This window comes from Chlorocebus sabaeus, chromosome 17, assembly GCF_047675955.1.
Source record: "Chlorocebus sabaeus isolate Y175 chromosome 17, mChlSab1.0.hap1, whole genome shotgun sequence".
In the NCBI taxonomy this organism is placed as follows: domain Eukaryota; kingdom Metazoa; phylum Chordata; class Mammalia; order Primates; family Cercopithecidae; genus Chlorocebus; species Chlorocebus sabaeus.
Genome location: NC_132920.1, coordinates 27104959 through 27121831, shown reverse-complemented (window position 1 = coordinate 27121831; position 16873 = coordinate 27104959). Strand labels below are relative to the sequence as shown.

Here is a 16873-nt window from a genome sequence, read left to right as displayed (position 1 = left end):
AAATAGCTCAAGAGCGAGTGTGTTCTGGGAACTGATTTGAGGAAAGAGAGCTTTCCCTTTCCTCACGTGAAGGCTGAGGAAAACAAACAAACACACACACACACACACACACACACACACACGAGTTTTCGTGTGAGAAATTGGGAAGAAAGCGAAATTTCACGCTTGTGTAGTAGGGGCTGTATGAAGACGACCAAAACCCCTCTCTGGGTCACTTCAAATGTATGCACCCCTTTCCCCACGCCAGCCTTTTATCTATCAAACTACAATGGAAACAGCCTGGTTTGGTTAATTAATTTTAAAATTATCATACAATAAAATTGACATGGGGGAGGCATACTGTTCTAGAACATGTTTAGATTTGGGTAACTACCACCAGAGGATACAGAGCTGTTTCATTCACTCCAGAAAACTTCCTTGTGCTACCCCTTTATATTTACACCCTTTCCCCACCCTTAGCCCCCGCAGCCACTGATTGTTCTCCATCTCTATAGTTTTGTGTTTTCCAGAGTGCCATATAAGTGGAATAATACGGTGTGTAACATTTTCACACTGGCTTCTGTCCCTCAGTATGAAGCCTTTAAGGTGGCCACATTATTGTGTCACTTTCTTATTTTTTGCTGAACATTGTTATTGCTAAATAATATTGTATATAGATGTATCAGTTTTTTTTTTTAAATCTCACCTTTTGAAGGACATTTGTATCATTTCCAGATTTTAATAATTATAAATGATGCTGCTGTAAATGTTCACCTACAGGTTTTTGTGTGAACATACATTTTTCTTGAGCCTGGATTTTGAATCCAAACAGGTCCGAATTTGAATTCTGGCTTTGAAACTTATTGGCTCTGTGGTAACCTTAGGCAAGTTATTTAACCTTTTGGGGGGATTTAACTTTCATAGTTAACTTGTTGTGAGGCTAAATGACCCAATATATCTCAATAGTTTTCAACTCTTTCAGACCAAGCAGGCTCTTTGTATAACAAGTATTTTGTAATGCCCCCATTTCTATCCAGAAATAAAAATTCATTAACTTGGCAATAAGCCTAACCTACATATTTTAAAGCTATATGATGCCCTAACTCTAACAATAAAGGAGAAATGAAAGAGAACACGCTGCAACTCACGTTGATAAAATGATCAAATCTCAGTAAAATTCAGAACAAAGTACCTTGATTTAGACCATAGTTGTCCTTATAGAAGATCATCATATATTAGCACTGGAAAAAAAAAAAAGAAGAAGAAATCAAAAAGACTCTGTGGTTGTACGTGAAAAAAGAGTTAGGTTCTAGGCTCCGATAATCAATAGAATTTTTACCCATCTGAATGTCCTGCAAAACTTTAAAAAATTGTTTGGGATTGTCCTGTGCTGAAGGGCATCTGGGATCCCTGACTCCTACAAATTAAATGCCAGTAGTTATTTCCTCCACTCAATGTAAGGACCAGGTCCTGTCTGGTTTATGTGAAACATTCAGTATAATAACTAGCTCATGGCCGGGCGGGATGGCTCACGCCTGTAATTCCAGCACTTTGGGAGGCCAAGGCGGGCGGATCACGATTTCAGGAGATCGAGACCGTCCTGGCTAACACGGTGAAACCCTGTCTCTACTAAAAATACATACAAAAAAATTAGCCAGACGTGGTGGTGGGCACCTGTAGTCCCAGCTACTGGGGAGGCTGAGGCAGGAGAATGGCGTGAACCCGGGAGGCAGAGCTTGCAGTGAGCGGAAGATGGCGCCATTGCATTCCATCCTGGGCGACAGAGCGAGACTCCATCTCAAAAAATAAATAAATAAAAATAAAAAATAAAATAACTAGCTCATGGCAGCTGCAAGCAATAACATTCTGAACCTCCAAGAGGACATTCTCCATTGCTTGGGTCTTTCAGGAGCTGGTTTTAACAATTTCATTTTCTTATAAACTCGTGCTTCTTAGCTCGCATCAGAGTCACCTGGAGGATTTGTTAAACACATCGCTAAACTCACCACCAGAGTTTCTGATTCAGTAGGTCTGGGGTTGGGCCTACTAATTTGCATTTCTGGCAAGTTCCCAGGTGATGCTGTTGCTGCTGATCTACGGACCATAGTTTGAGAAGCAGTGTCCTAAACCTCTTCTTTCAAATGTTTAAATTCAGAGGGTCTTTTCCAAATCTTACATCTTGCTTATTCCCTACAAAGTTCTATAAAACAAGAGGAATAGATACTCTTATCCCTATTGTTTTGTTACCAAACAAAGAGTCGAGGAAGTTATTGACTTGCTTAATGCTGTACATCATTTTACTAACTCAGATATTAGAATCCAGGGTTCTTCAATCCCAGTGGAGTGTTTATTCCATTAACCAATACTGCCTCTGATAATAAGGGCAGTATGCCTTATGTTGAGAGGATTTGCCAACCAATTTCTCCTATATACTTGAAAAACAAAGGACGACAGCATTATTTTATAACATTTAAAGATAAATTCCTCATTTTTACGCTCTATTACCTTACATTGGCCTCCTTGTTCTTAGGTCATGACAAGGATATTCTAACCTCAAGATTTTGTTTGCAGACTTTGCACTTGCTGTTTTCTCAGTCTGCCCACAGATATCTTTATGGCTTACTCTTTTTTCACAAGTCCAATAAAAATGTTTCCTTCTCAGAAAAGTTTTCCCTGGCCATGTCATCTAAAATAAAGGCCTTGTTTATCCTTTTATTCTACTTTTTTGGGAATATGTTCATCACTACTTGAGTTTATACATGCTTGTATAGTTTGGTTTAGTTTTGCTTTTTTTTTTTTGCTGCCCCTCTCATCGGGGATTATTCTGTCTCATACTTGTTGCATCCCCAGTGCCTGTAAGAGTCCTTATTACAGAGCTGAATGAATGTGAGAATTCAATATGTTAAAAATCTAAATTATGAATTTGACACAAATTTTAGCCTATTCATTTCACCAAACATATCAAGACTTACCATATATATGCCAGGCACAGTTTTGTTATTAGGAATATAAATATGGGAAAATCTTGATTCATGTGTAGTGATGGGGATGGCAAAAGATACTCCAAAAGATAATTTCAAAACAGGTAGTAAATGCTATGATAGCATCTAGGTAACTGCTCTTGTTATCTGGAACCTACTTAAACCATGAATGGTGTCTTAGACTGCTTCTACTGCTGTAAAGGAATACCTAAGTTGGTTAATTTAGAAAGAAAAGAGGCTTATTTGGGTCATAGTTCTGTAGATAATATAAAAAGAATGGCTCCAGCATCTACTTCTGGTGACAGCTTCAAGTTGCTTCCATTCATGGTGGAGGGTGAAAGAGAGCTGGCATGTGCAGAGATTACATGGCAAGAGAAGAAGAAAGAGAGAGTGGGGAGAGGGACCAGCCTCTTTTTAACAACTGGCTCTAGCCTGGCACAGTGACTCATGCCTGTAATCCCAGCACTTTGGGAGGCCAAGGTGGACAGATCATGAGGTCAAGAGATTGAGACTATCCTGGCCAACACAGTGAAACCCATCTCTACTAAAAATACAAAAATTAGCGGGGAGTGGTGGGCACCTATAGTCCCAGCTACTCCAGAGGCTGAGGCAGGAGAATCACTTGATCCCGGGAGACGGAGGTTGTAGTGAGCCAAGATTGTGCTACTGCACTCTAACCTGACGACACAGCGAGACTCCATCTCAAAAAAAAAAAAAAAAAAAAAAAAAAAAAAAAAAAAAAATCAGCTCTTGCAGGAACGAATAGAGTGAGAACCCATTCATTGTTATGGGGATAGCACCAAGCTGTTCATGAGGGATTCGCTCGTTGCCATGATCCAAACCTTCCCATTAGGCCCCACCTCCAACACTGGGAATTGAATTTCAACAAGAAGTTTGGGAAGACAAACATTCAAACTATTAAGAATGCAATGCCTGTGGCCTTTCTGTGGTCATGAGGTGGCAAGGAATGTCTGGTTGTCTTTAATTCCTGGAGCTGAAGATTCCATTGGTATGACTTCAAAAACATACACATATGTGGATATCTAGACCAGTGCTATGCAGTGGAACTTTTGTGGATATTTTTGATGTATACATTGCTCAGTACAGTAGCCACTAACCACATTAGCTATTGAGCACTGAAATGTGACTATTGCAATTGAATAATTAAGTCTTTAATTTTAAACAGCTGCATGTGGGGAATGGCTACCATATTGGAGAGTGTAGTTCTAGAATATCAAGTGGTAGCTGTAGACACAAGCTGACTTCTTCATAGCTCCTCTCTCTTTCCTCAGAGCCACTGTCTCAAGACTCTGCCCTTCTTCAAGAGAAGAGCCCAGAAGAAGAGAGAATGACTGCTAGGCTCTTGATGGCTGGATTCAGGGTGAGTTATATTTTCATTTCCTAAAGTATCTTACATTTTCTACTTTCATTCTGGTGGTTTGGGGCCCAAAAAACTTCAATTCAGTGACTTGAATTCCAGATATTTTATCTTCTAGGAAGCAAGGCCTAGTCTCTTTGATCATGAATTTTAAAAGATTGGTTGTCTATTGCCACCTGCCTTCCCATAATGTTTTTGTTTTTGTTTGTTTGTTTGTTTCTGGTAACTAGCACAGCATTTAGTAACTAGCATTTGGTAACTAGCATAGCAGGTAGGTTCTCAATTAGGCATTCTCTGTGCTATTCAGTTCTTCAGCAGCCTTGTCTAACCAAGGAGTTAAGGAAGAATTCTTGGTATCAAGAATAAAATACCACATCCATTTTAAGTGGTAAAGAGAAAACATCCCGTAGGAATTCAGAGAAGGGGAGTGTGATTTGGAGGATTTTATGAAGGGGTGGGATTTTGGTGTGCACTGAAATATAGTTGCAATTTGCTCAAAGGAGAACTGAGGGATTTTAAGGGGAGAAAATATAAGACAAGGCTTAGAGGTAGAAGAGACTGTGTTTTCTATGGGGCAATGGGTAGTAGCCTTATGTTAAAAATGTTAAGGGTGAAATTTGCTGTGCTAAATAGGACTAAGGGTTTGACTTTGTCATAGAGTTGATTGTGAATTATTAGAAACTTTTGGAAAAAAAATGCCATGACACAGCTTGTTTCGGCAAGGAACAGTAATGTTTTAGTTTAGATTTAGGGGATGAAAAAGAAAGGAATTGAAAGTAACTCCAGTTAAGAGAATCTAGAATATCTAAGAGGGATAAGGTACTTTGGAAGAGCCACCAGTGTGCTGTGGAGAGGACATGGGTGGAAAACTAATTGGGGTGAGTTAGCATTGTAAATAGATTATGTTAAGGCATATAAGGCAAGTTGAAAATGTCATGGGATCCTTGGGATATTGCTTTGCCAGCCAGAAACCTCTGTGGCCGGCAGCTCCTTCTGCCTGAGTGAGTATTGGTCTCACCACTGGGCTTGTTCCACCTACTCAGCCTGGCAGGCTGTGCTCAGCTCACACTACTGTCTCAGATCCCACACCTGCCAAGGGTGAGCCACACAACCAGGGGTATGTGGGCAAGTGAGCACGGGGTCTGGCCAGTGAGCACAACCACACACGCTGGCTGCTGCGGTGGGGCAGGCAGCTCCGTGCAAGGCTACAGCTGGAACAGATGTACCGCATGCAGTGGAAGTACCTCCACTGTGGGCACCCATGTCTGGACAAGGGGAACGCAATGACTTCTGGAAGCTTGGAGATGCCAGGAGCCACAGAGCCTCAAAGAGGGTGTCATAGTGCTGGCTCAGGGAGCCTCTAGATTTAGGCTCAATTAAGGTCTGCAGCTCTTCTTCTCATTGCCCACAACATGGCAAGCAGGGAGGCATGTTTCAACCCTGTTTGTGTTACAGCTTTTTCAGTCCTTCCATTTGGCAGGTCCCAAGTTTTTGGCCCATGCTTGGTCCGTATTCAGGAAGAATGAGGTATCTGGACAACTGGAGGGTGAAGAAGTGGGAGAGGAGCTTCACTGAGTGACAGAACAGCTCTCAGGAGACCCAAAGTGGGTGGCTTCTTTCCGCAGACAGGTTGTCTTGATGAGTGTCCAGCTGTCAGCAGAGAGGAGACCTGCAGTGGGTAGCTCCTTCCCGCTGGCAGGTCCTCCCAATGTCTGTTTGAATCTGACTGAGTCTGAGGTTTATATGAGCTCAGAAGGGAGGAAGCGCATGCCAATTGGTCCATGGGTGATCACAGGTGGGTGGAAAAAGCACCAAAAGTTCTCACTCCCTGCCAGGCTGTGGACTGCACCCAGAACTGACAGCCCAGCCCCCATGCTTTAGGCCATCCCTAACTTGAAAGTGGGGCTTCACTGGGGACCCACCCCTTTCCACCCAGGAGCCTGTCTGCCTCCTGCCACCATCAATCATGTCCTCCATGGTGCCCAGGCTGTTCATGCTGGGCTTGAAGGCCCACACTGAGCCACCCTCAACCCGGCTTCAGCCTCCTTCCCATGCTTTTCAGTGCTCAAAGTCCAGAGGGGGGCAAGGTGGCAGGGGCTGGCATGTCAGCGCTGCTCTGAGCATGTGCACACCTGGTCAGGTTGTGACTGTGCCCAGGCTCAGCCTCAACTTTGCTGTAAAATCAGAATGGATGCCAGGACCAGGGAGATGCCAAGCAGCAGGAGCAGACACTTTGGAGCTTGTCAGGGACAGGGCTTCCAGGACCCACAAGAGCACAGGGATGCCCAGGTCCGCAGCCACAGCTGGGCAGCTGCAGCTGTTCCTGGGAGGGTAGAGTTCCCGCCCCGCCAACTTTCATGTTGAATTATAATCCCCAGTGTTGGAGGAGAGGCCTGATGGGAGGTGCTGGATCATGGGGGCAGACATCCCCCTTGCTGTTCTTTTGATAGTAAGTGGGTTCTCACGAGATCTGGTTGTTTAAAAGTGTGTGGCACCTCCCCTCTCTCTCTCTTTTCCTCCTTTTCCAGCCATGTAAGGCGCGCCTGCTTCCCCTTCACCTTCCATCATGATTGTAAGTTTCCTGAGGCCTCCCAAGGTGTGCTTCCTGTGCAGCCTGTGAAATGGTGAGTCAATTAAACTTATTTTCTTTATACATTACCTGGTCTCGGGTAGTTCTTTATAGCAATTCAGCAACAGACTAATACATAATATACAATGTATTTATGTAGCAAGTCTATTGTTTGTCTTTCTTACTATGGAGTATGCTCTATGTAGGCAGAGTTTTTCTTTTCTTTCTGTTTTGTTTTGTTTTTTAGTCTCTTTCACGTTAAATCACCTGTGCCTAGAGTATTTAGCATATAGTACTCATTAAACTTGTGTTGAATAAGTATTGAATGATTTAAAACAATTAAAAATTTTTGATCTCTAACCTCACAATGCCTCCTTGATAATCTTGGCAGTCCCTAACACTTCTGTGGAAAACTTAATTTGCTATATTAATTTTAACCTTCATCTGGCTGAATTTTAAGGTTTTCTCTTAAAAATCTTGAATTTTCTTACAGACTTTTAAACTATGTTTTTAGTAGTTGCTCTAGGGATTACAATATATATCGTTACTTCTTCACAATCTTCCTACATTTAATGTGTCACTTCACAAAAAACGTGGAAGCCTTACAACGATATGTGTTCAATTATGACGCCTCACTCTTTTTGTTCTGCTTGTTGTTCTTTGTATTACATCTACATATGTTATAAGTTGTTCAAGAAAATGTTATTTTTTTCTTTAAATAGTTATATATATTATAAAGAAATTAAGACAAAAGCAACCAGGTGTGGTGGCTCACGTCTGTAATCCCAGGACTTTGGGAGACCAAGGCAGGTGGATGGCTTGAATTCAGGAATTCAAGACCAGCCTAGCCAACATGATGAAACCCTGTCTCTACTAAAACTTAAAAAAAAAATACCTAGGCCTAGTGGCACATGCCTGTGTTCCCAGCTACTTGGGTGGCTGAGGTGGGAGGATCACTTGAACCCAGGGTCAGAGGTTGCAGTCAGCCGAGATTGTGCCACTGCACTCCAGCCAGGATGACAGAGAAAACCCTGTCTCAAAAGAGAAAAAGAGAAAAAAAAAAAAAAGATAAAAGCAAACTTTTAAAAACAAATTTTAATTTGCCCTATTTCTAAATGCTCTGTATTTCTTTTTGGGAATCAGAATTTCTATCTGGTATGATTTCCCTTCATCCAGAACTTTCTTAATTATTTCTGCATTAATCAAACAAAATCCACAGTGGCACTCCATCCATTTAGCCACTCTAGCCAGAGTCCAGAAATTCACCTTTATAATCCCTTTCTCTTCATCTGCATTTTCAGTTTGCCATCAAACCTTGTCAAATTTATTTCCTAAATATATTTCAAATCTATCACTTCTTTCTGTCTTTACTCACTTTATTTTTAATCCGTGTCCTCATCATTTCTTGCCTAGATTCCTGGAGCATCCACACAAATATTTTTCCATGTCCATTTTGGCCGTTCTACTTCTGCTTATTCCACCTACTGCCGAAAGTGTCTTTTGCAGCTCTCAAATTTGAATTTGTCACCTTTTTGCTTACGACTCTTAAATGGCTTCCTAATGCTGTCAGGATAAAGATGCCACACTTTTTGCATGGCCTGTGAGCCTCATGTGACTGGACTCTAATTTTCAGCCTCAGTTCTTCCCTCATTCTTCATGTATACCTTCTTTGCTCTATTCACAGTGGCCTTCTTTCAATCTCTCTTCCTCCCCATTCCCCCTGTCATGATGGTGCCTTCACACTTGCTATTTCCTCTGCTTGGTGTGGTTTTCTTTAAAGATTTGATATGTTGATATTGTGAGTCAGCCTAGCATAAACTCAATTAATATTAGCTATAAACCAAAAACTTCATCAAAGTTCTTTCCCTTTTTTCTAAGACGTGAAATGATAACTCTGAAGACAACATGTGCAGACAGGAGAAAATAGATAAACAATGTACAGCACTGCTATTAAGTGCCAAAATTAGAAGTTAAAATAGTAAGTTGTAGGAAATCAGGGAAACTGGAGAGTAAGGAATGTTGTGGAACTAGTGTCATTTGAGTGACGCTCCAAAGTAGTGTCAAGAATTAGATGGGCTAAAGAAGGAAGAAAGGGCTTTTTGCACAGGAGAAGCAATAATAAAGTATTGTTTGTTGTTATTATTTTTGTTTTTGCTTTTGCTTTTTAAAATTTCTTTTTATGATAATAAATAAATTAGAGTTAAAACGAGAAATGAGTGTTGGATATTAGGAGTGCAGCTAATAAAATCATTAATTTTTATGTGTAATTTATGCCAGAATCTAGGGGACACATTGAAAACAGGTGGTTTAGTAAAAATCTACATATTGAATGGAGAGACTCTCACCTTAGTTTTTCCTTCTACTTGATTTCTATATCCTACCCCATTTCAGGTAGAAGGTTAAAGTGATCCATTCTGGGGAAATTAACCAACCTAAGATAAAAGAACTGTAGGTGCCACTATTTGGGCATCCTCTAATAAATCAGCCAGGTCCCTTCTCAGTCATCCTGCAATGGAACCCATTATAAATCATGACCTTACAAACAATTTTCAGTTATCATATTAGTATATTAACTCTCTCTGAAGTATGAATCCAGACTGAAGGACCACTTTTTAATATGCTGATGTATAAAAAGAAGAGCTATCCTTTTTTCCCTATGCTTTATGTTACTTGCCTCTTTATCCATGACTGAAAGTGAAAAATAATGTAGATTTGTCATTAGAAAGACCTAATAATTATTTTTTCATTTCAAAAGAGTAAATTTCCCCCTTTTCATCCTTTCCTTTGTCCTTAAACCTAGAGTTTACGCTCTTTTTATACCAAGTGTAAAGCAATAACATTAGCATTTACTTGACGAAGAATAATTAGCTAAAAGTATTACTTTGTACAAGTACTAAAAAATCTAATATAAAAGCTTATTGAAAATAAAAAGCTGTTAGTATTTTTTAAGATAATAGTTTCAATGCTGAGTAAGTAGTTTTCTCATAGGATAATTTCTGAAAGACCATTTCTCTCTGATAACAGTTTTCATTTCTTAATCCCTGATAATTCTCTTTTCTAATATTCACCGTTTAGTTTTTTCCCTAATCATTCTTCTCACCTGACAGAATGTTTGCTTCATTCCCTGTATCAGACACTTTCACACCACTAGTATTTCCTTCTCACTCCTCCCTCGATTACTATCTTATTGTCCCAGTATTTATAGTCCCAGTATTTTATGTTCTCAGTATCTGTAATTTCATTATTCCATTCCTAATGTAGCAGCTTCTTTTCTCCCAACATTTGGCACATAGTAGAGTCATATTTTTATGTCTTTTAGATGGGAAGCTTGAACCTGGGGCCAAGATATCAAGAGTAGAGCAGCAGGACATTTCAAAAGAAGATTAATCTCAAGGATTAGAGATGGAAGAACTTGCAAAGAGAAAGTCTATACCAGAAGAAATCTGGAAATCTAGAGGCCAGTTTAAGAATCAGCAGCTAAACAAGGGGAGTAATCTAGGGTAGGAGATAGCTACCTGCACAAAAATTCCTACCAGAGAAAGAGATGTAGAATCTAATGAATTTGTGAGAATTTTTACTATAAGATCAATACTTGTTACAGAGCAGAGAGATCCTATAGAATTGTCATAAATATGGTATGTGTTGAAAGACACACAAACAAAACTCAGATTTAATTATACAAAGAAAGTATGATGGAAAAAAACCCTTGTAAATATAGTGAATATGGGAGAACCTTCAGAGGCCGTGTCTTGTTCAGCATCAAAGAACTCATTGTGGAGAGAGAGACCCTATAAATCTACTGAATGTGGAAAGGGATTTAATCAGAGTTCCCACTTAAGAAATCTTCAGAAAACTCATATAGGAGAAAAGCCCTACAAATGCAGGAAGTGTGGGAAGGCCTTCATTTATTGCTCAGTTCTTAATTCAACATCAGAGAATTCACAGTGGAGAGAGACCTTATGAGTGTACTGAATGTGGCAAGACATTCAGTCGTAGTACACCTTACTCAGCATCAAAGAATTCACACCAGTGAGAAGCCCTGTAAATGTCTTGAATGTGGAAAGGCTTTTAATCAGAACACACATCTTACTCTACATCAGAGAATCCATACTGGAGAGAAACCTTATGAATGCAATGAATGTGGTAGGTCCTTTAGTCAGAGTGCACATCTTACTCAGCATCAAAGAATGCATACAGGAGAAAAACCCTATGAATGTAATGAATGTGAGAAAGCCTTCCATGATCACTCAGCTCTTATTCAACATCATATTGTCCATACTGCAGAGAAACCCTATGAATGTCATGACTGTGGGAAAGCTTTCAGTTACTGTTCGGACCTCATTCAACATCAGAGAATGCACACTGGAGAGAAACCATGCAAATGCAATGAATGTGGGAATGCCTTTAGTGATTATTCAGCCCTTATTCAGCATCATAGAACTCACACTGGAGAAAAGCCCTATGACTGTAATGAATGTGAGAAAGCCTTTGGTAACTATTCAGCTGTTATTCGACATCAAAGAACACATACAGGAGAAAAGCCTTATGAATGTAAGCAATGTGGAAAAGCCTTTAGCAGAAGCACATACCTTACTCAACATCGGAGAAGTCATATAGGAGAGAAACCATATAAATGCAATGAATGTGAGAAAACTTTCAGCCAGAGTTCATTCCTTACACAGCATACGAGGGTTCATACTGGAGAAAAACCCTACAAATGTAATGAATGTGGAAAAGCTTTTAGTGACCGCTCAGGACATATTCAGAGAACTCACACTGGAGAGAAGCCCTGTGAATGTAATGACTGTGGGAAACCTTTGAGTTTCTGTTCACCCCTAATTCAACGTAAGAGAAATCATACCAGAAAGAAGCCCTATAAATGCACTGACTGTGGAAAAGCCTTCAGTGATCGGTTAGCACTTGTTCAACATCAGATAAATCACACTGGAGAAAATACCTATAAATGTACTGAATGTGGAAAAGCATTCAGTCAGAGTACACACCTCAAAAATCACCAGAAAACTCATACTAGTGAAAAATCCTATAAATGTAATGAATGTAGAAAGGCATTCAGTTATTGCTCCGGTCTTATTCAACATCAGGTCATTCATACTGTAGAAAAACCTTATGAATGCAGTAAATGTGGCAAAGCCTTTAGGCAGAGGACAGACCTTAAAAAACATCAGAAAATGCATACTGAAGAGAAACCCTATGAATGTAATGAATGTGGGAAAGCCTTTAGCCAGAGCACATATCTTACAAAACACCAAAAAATTCATAATGAAGAGAAATCAAATATACATACTGAGTGTGGGGAAACCATTAGACAAAACTCTTCTTTTTTACAATAAAAACTTCATGCTGGAGAGAAATTCTCTGAATGCCTTAAGAATTTGGTTAATATGGAGACCCTTCCCAGGGAAACAGAAGGAGGATCATGAAAACTGTTGACTGCTTAGAATGATCACATGGTTTAGTGGAGAGAGCATGTTTCTGGGTTTTAGAAGTCATGGATCTCAATCACAGCTCTATTACTAACTAGATCTTTTACTTTGGGGTAAGTCACTTCATATCTTCAGGCCTTAATTTCCTCATCTGAAAAATTGGAAGGCCTGATTTGTTGAGCTTTAAGATCCTCAATTATTACATTTACTAGGAATTCAAGTTTCTATAGATGTGGTTCAGAATTGTGACTTATTTAATGTACATCAGGTATGACTCACAAGTGAGCTTGTAGTAGCTATTAAGGAGTCAATAAAGATATAAAGCACATGTCATGTAGCTGTTTATTACCCTTGTATTACTTTTCTAAAATACATGTCACAAATATTGAAGAAAACTAAGAGAGAAAGTAGTATAAGTTCTATGAATTATTACATTAGGAGTTTGAGATCTTTTCTTGATTAAGAATATGGTGTTAGATAAAAACTGAGAAAAAAAGAATCAGATTGTTGATAGATAAAGGCTAAGTTACCTGGATATCATTCAAGCCCAATCTTGCAATATAAACCCTACTAAGTTGAACATGGCAATCGTCATGTTCCAGCTGAGAAGGGGCTAGAAAACGTGACTTAATCAGGTATCTAGAAAGGGTGAAATTGGAAAGTGCATTTGTTATTTCCACACCTAAATACGTAAAGGCCATGTAAATGAGAGTAAATTTTGAGATCTAATATGTCTAGAAAAGTCTGTTGTCTTTTTCCTATGGTTACAGAGACAATGACCTGAAAATATGAAGATTTACCTCAGAAGACTGTAATTTAAAACGGATCATCTAGGGACAGGAAAAAGCCACTTGTTATGGAACTTATCCAGTGTGTGGCTTTGGAGACTTAGTGCAGACTTACTGAGTTTGGAGTTGGTTTTGGTGTCCGGGACAACTGCTTACACATAAGGATAAATAATGGTGAACCTGCTAGACAGTCATTGAGAAAACTTACACTTAAAGCAGCAGTGTTTAAGCTTTTGTGAATGTATATGTCCCTCTGAGAATCTATCGTTTTCATAGACTTTCTCACTGGAATAATGCATGGCACATTCACATGATTTTGTGAGGAGCTACAAAATGAATATGTATAAAATTGGTAGTACTACATACACATAAGTACTAATAATTAATTTGAAAGCGTAATAGAAAAAGTATTCACAATAGCTGTAGAAATATGAAATATAGGAATGAGTTTAATAACAAATATACAAGACAACAAAAATGATTTAGAAATTTTTATGAGAAAAGGCTGATTCATACATGAGGAATTATGTACCTTTATGGGATGAGTGAATAAAATTGTCAGTTAAAACCGTATTTGTAAGTTGAATTTAAGATGATTCTAACTTTAGGATGAAAGAAAAAAAGGGAGATGAGTGGGCAAAATATTTCCAAAATGTGATAATTCTGAGTTAGCATGGCAGGGGAACTGCAAAACAATTGATAGATCAATAAAGCACAAGAGAAAACACTGTAATTTTTTCAGTACATGAAAAAATTTAGCATATGAAATTCTAAATGAGGAGTGGTTCGATAATTCAGTAACTTTTCAAAAAAGTAGCTAGTTGTTATAGAAAATACAGTTCCAAGATCGTTAAACATTAAATATAAAATTGATATTATAAGAGAAGTAAATATACACAAATACTTAAACACTCGGGATTGTGGGAGCTTTCTGAAATATTCACAGAAAAATAATAGATAGCTATCTCTACCAAAAGACACTAAAATTTATGTTTCCAAATACCTTAAAAACTGAAAAATCATGCGGGGCGCAGTGGCTCACGCCTGTAATCCCAGCACTTTGGGAGGCCGAGGCGGGCGGATCACGAGGTCAAGAAATGGAGACCATCCTGGCTAACACGGTGAAACCCCGTCTCTACTAAAAATACAGAAAATTACGGGGCGTGGTGGCGGGCGCCTGTAGTCCCAGCTACTCCAGAGGCTGAGGCAGGACAATGACGTGAACCCAGGAGGTGGAGCTTGCAGTGAGCAGAGATGGAGCCACTGCCCTCCAGCCTGGGCGACAGAGCGAGACTCCGTCTCAAAAAAAAAAAAAAAAAAAAAAAAAAAAAACCCAAATGAAAAATCAAATGACAGTTTGAAAAAAGAACTTTTCTGTGATATATATGATAGAAAAGAGATGTAATGAAATAAAACTCAAAAGGAAGAAGTTAAGGATCTGATACTGAAGAAATACAACGTGACCAATAAAACGTGAAAAAATATTTGGCCTAATTTGTTTTCAGAAAATTGTGGTTTAGAACAACTATTAGATACACTTTTTGTTTTAACAAATTCACAGAGTATTAAAAACAAATGCTACTCAGTTGTGGGGTTTGAGTATATTAATATACTGTTATGAATCCCATATTTATTGGTACAATATTTCTGGAGGCAGTTTGACTATATGCAACATGGGACTTAGAAATATTTACATTGCACTTTGGGAGGCCGAGACGGGCGGATCACGAGGTCAGGAGATCGAGACCATCCTGGCTAACACAGTGAAACCCCGTCTCTACTTAAAAAAAATACAAAAAACTAGCTGGGTGAGGTGGCGGGCGCCTGTAGTCCCAGCTACTTGGGAGGCTGAGGCAGGAGAATGGCGTGAACCCAGGAGGCGGAGCTTGCAGTGAGCCTGGGTGACAGAGTGAGACTCCGTCTCAAAAAAAAAAAAAAAAAAAAAAAAAGAAATATTTACATTGGCTAATGTAGCATATTCATTTCTGGAAATGTATTTTAAGGAAACAGTCTTGGATATACATACAGACTTATCAACAAGGATTTGTTTAGATTAATTTTTATTGATACATAATTATATGTATTTATGAGGTACATGTGATATTTTGATGCATACAATATGTAATGATCAAATCAGGGTATTGAGGATATTCACTTCAAACACTTATTATTTCTTCATATTAGGAACATTTTGAATTTTCTAGTTATTTTGAAATATAGTCAGGTGCTACTTAATGACATGATGTTTTCTGAGAAATGCATCATTAATACATAGATTTTGATGTGCAAACATGATAGGATGTACTTACACAAACCTAGATGAAATAGTCTACCGTACACCTGATCTAAGCTATATGATATTATTGTTCCTAGACTACAAACCTGTACAGCATGTTACTGTACTGAATGCTGCAGGCAATTGTAACACAGTGGTATTTGTGTATATAAACATTAAAAAGGTACAGTTAAAGTACAGTATAAAATATTAAAAAATGGTACACCTATATAGGGCACTAACCAGGAATGGAACTGGCAGGCCTGGAAGTTGCTGTGTGTGGCTCAGTGAGTGAGTGGTGAGTGAATGTGAAGGCCTAGAACATTACTGTATACTACTGTAAACTTTTATAAACCCTGTACACTTAGGCTACACTAAATTTACTTTATAATTCTTCAATAATAAATTGATGTTACTATAAACTAAACTTAGTTTATAAACTTAAAAGTTTTTAATTTTTTAACTTTTAACTCATTTTAACTTTTTGACTCTTGTAATAACACTTAGTTTAAAACACAAACACATGGTATAACTGTACAAATAAATCCTTATTCTGTAAACTATTTCCTATTTTTAGCTTTATAAAAAAAAATCCTTTAAAACTTTTTTTAAAAAAACTGAGTCACAAACACATACATTAGCCTAGGCCTACACAAACTTGGTATCATCAAGATGTCACTAGACAGGTATTTTTCAGGTCCAGCATAATCTTATGGGACCACCATCACGTAAGTGGTCCATCATTCACAGAAAAGTTATTATGTGGTGCATGACTATATACAGTAAGTTATTGCTAACTATAGTCACCCTATTGTGCTATCACACACTAGAACTTAAGCCTTCTATCTGTGTGTAGCCACTGACCAACCTCTTTTCATTGTCTCACCACTTCCCAACCTCTGGTAACTATCACTCTACTCTCTACGTCTATGAGATCAGCCTTTTGAGCTCCCATATATGAATGAGAACATGCAATATTTGTCTTTCACTGCCTGGGTTACTTCACTTAACATGATGACCTCCAGTTCTATTCACATTGCTGCAAATGTCCGAATTTCACTCTTTTTATGGCTGAATAGTATTCCATTATGTATATATATCACATTTGCTTTATTTATCCATTCAAGAACACTTGTTGATTCCGTATCTTCACTATCGTGAATAGTACTGCAATAAACATAGGGTGCAGATATCCCTTTGATATACTGATTTATTTTCCTTTCGATAAATGCACAGTAGTGGGATTGCTGGATCATATGGTAGTTCTGTTTTTAGTTTTCTAAGAAACCTCCATTCTATTGTCCATAATGACTGTACTAATTAATATTCCCACCAACAGTATATAAGAGTTCCCTTTGGTCTGCATCCTCGCCAGCAATTTTTTTTTTTAATAGCCATTCTGAGGTGAGATGATACCACATCATGGTTTTGATTTGCATTTCCCTGATAATGAATGTTG

The 16873-nt window shown here is 38.6% G+C and overlaps 1 protein-coding gene across 1 annotated transcript; it reads left to right on the top strand.

The window, feature by feature from the left end:
* Positions 1-3964: 3964 nt before the first annotated feature.
* LOC103221962 (uncharacterized) lies at positions 3965-12613 on the top strand. The gene is given in 5 exon segments (XM_007973415.3): positions 3965-4341; positions 6867-6962; positions 10227-10907; positions 10909-11215; positions 11218-12613. Coding segments are annotated over 3 exon segments (1389 nt in total). The 5' UTR covers positions 3965-4341; positions 6867-6962; positions 10227-10866; the 3' UTR covers positions 12259-12613.
* Positions 12614-16873: the final 4260 nt, after the last annotated feature.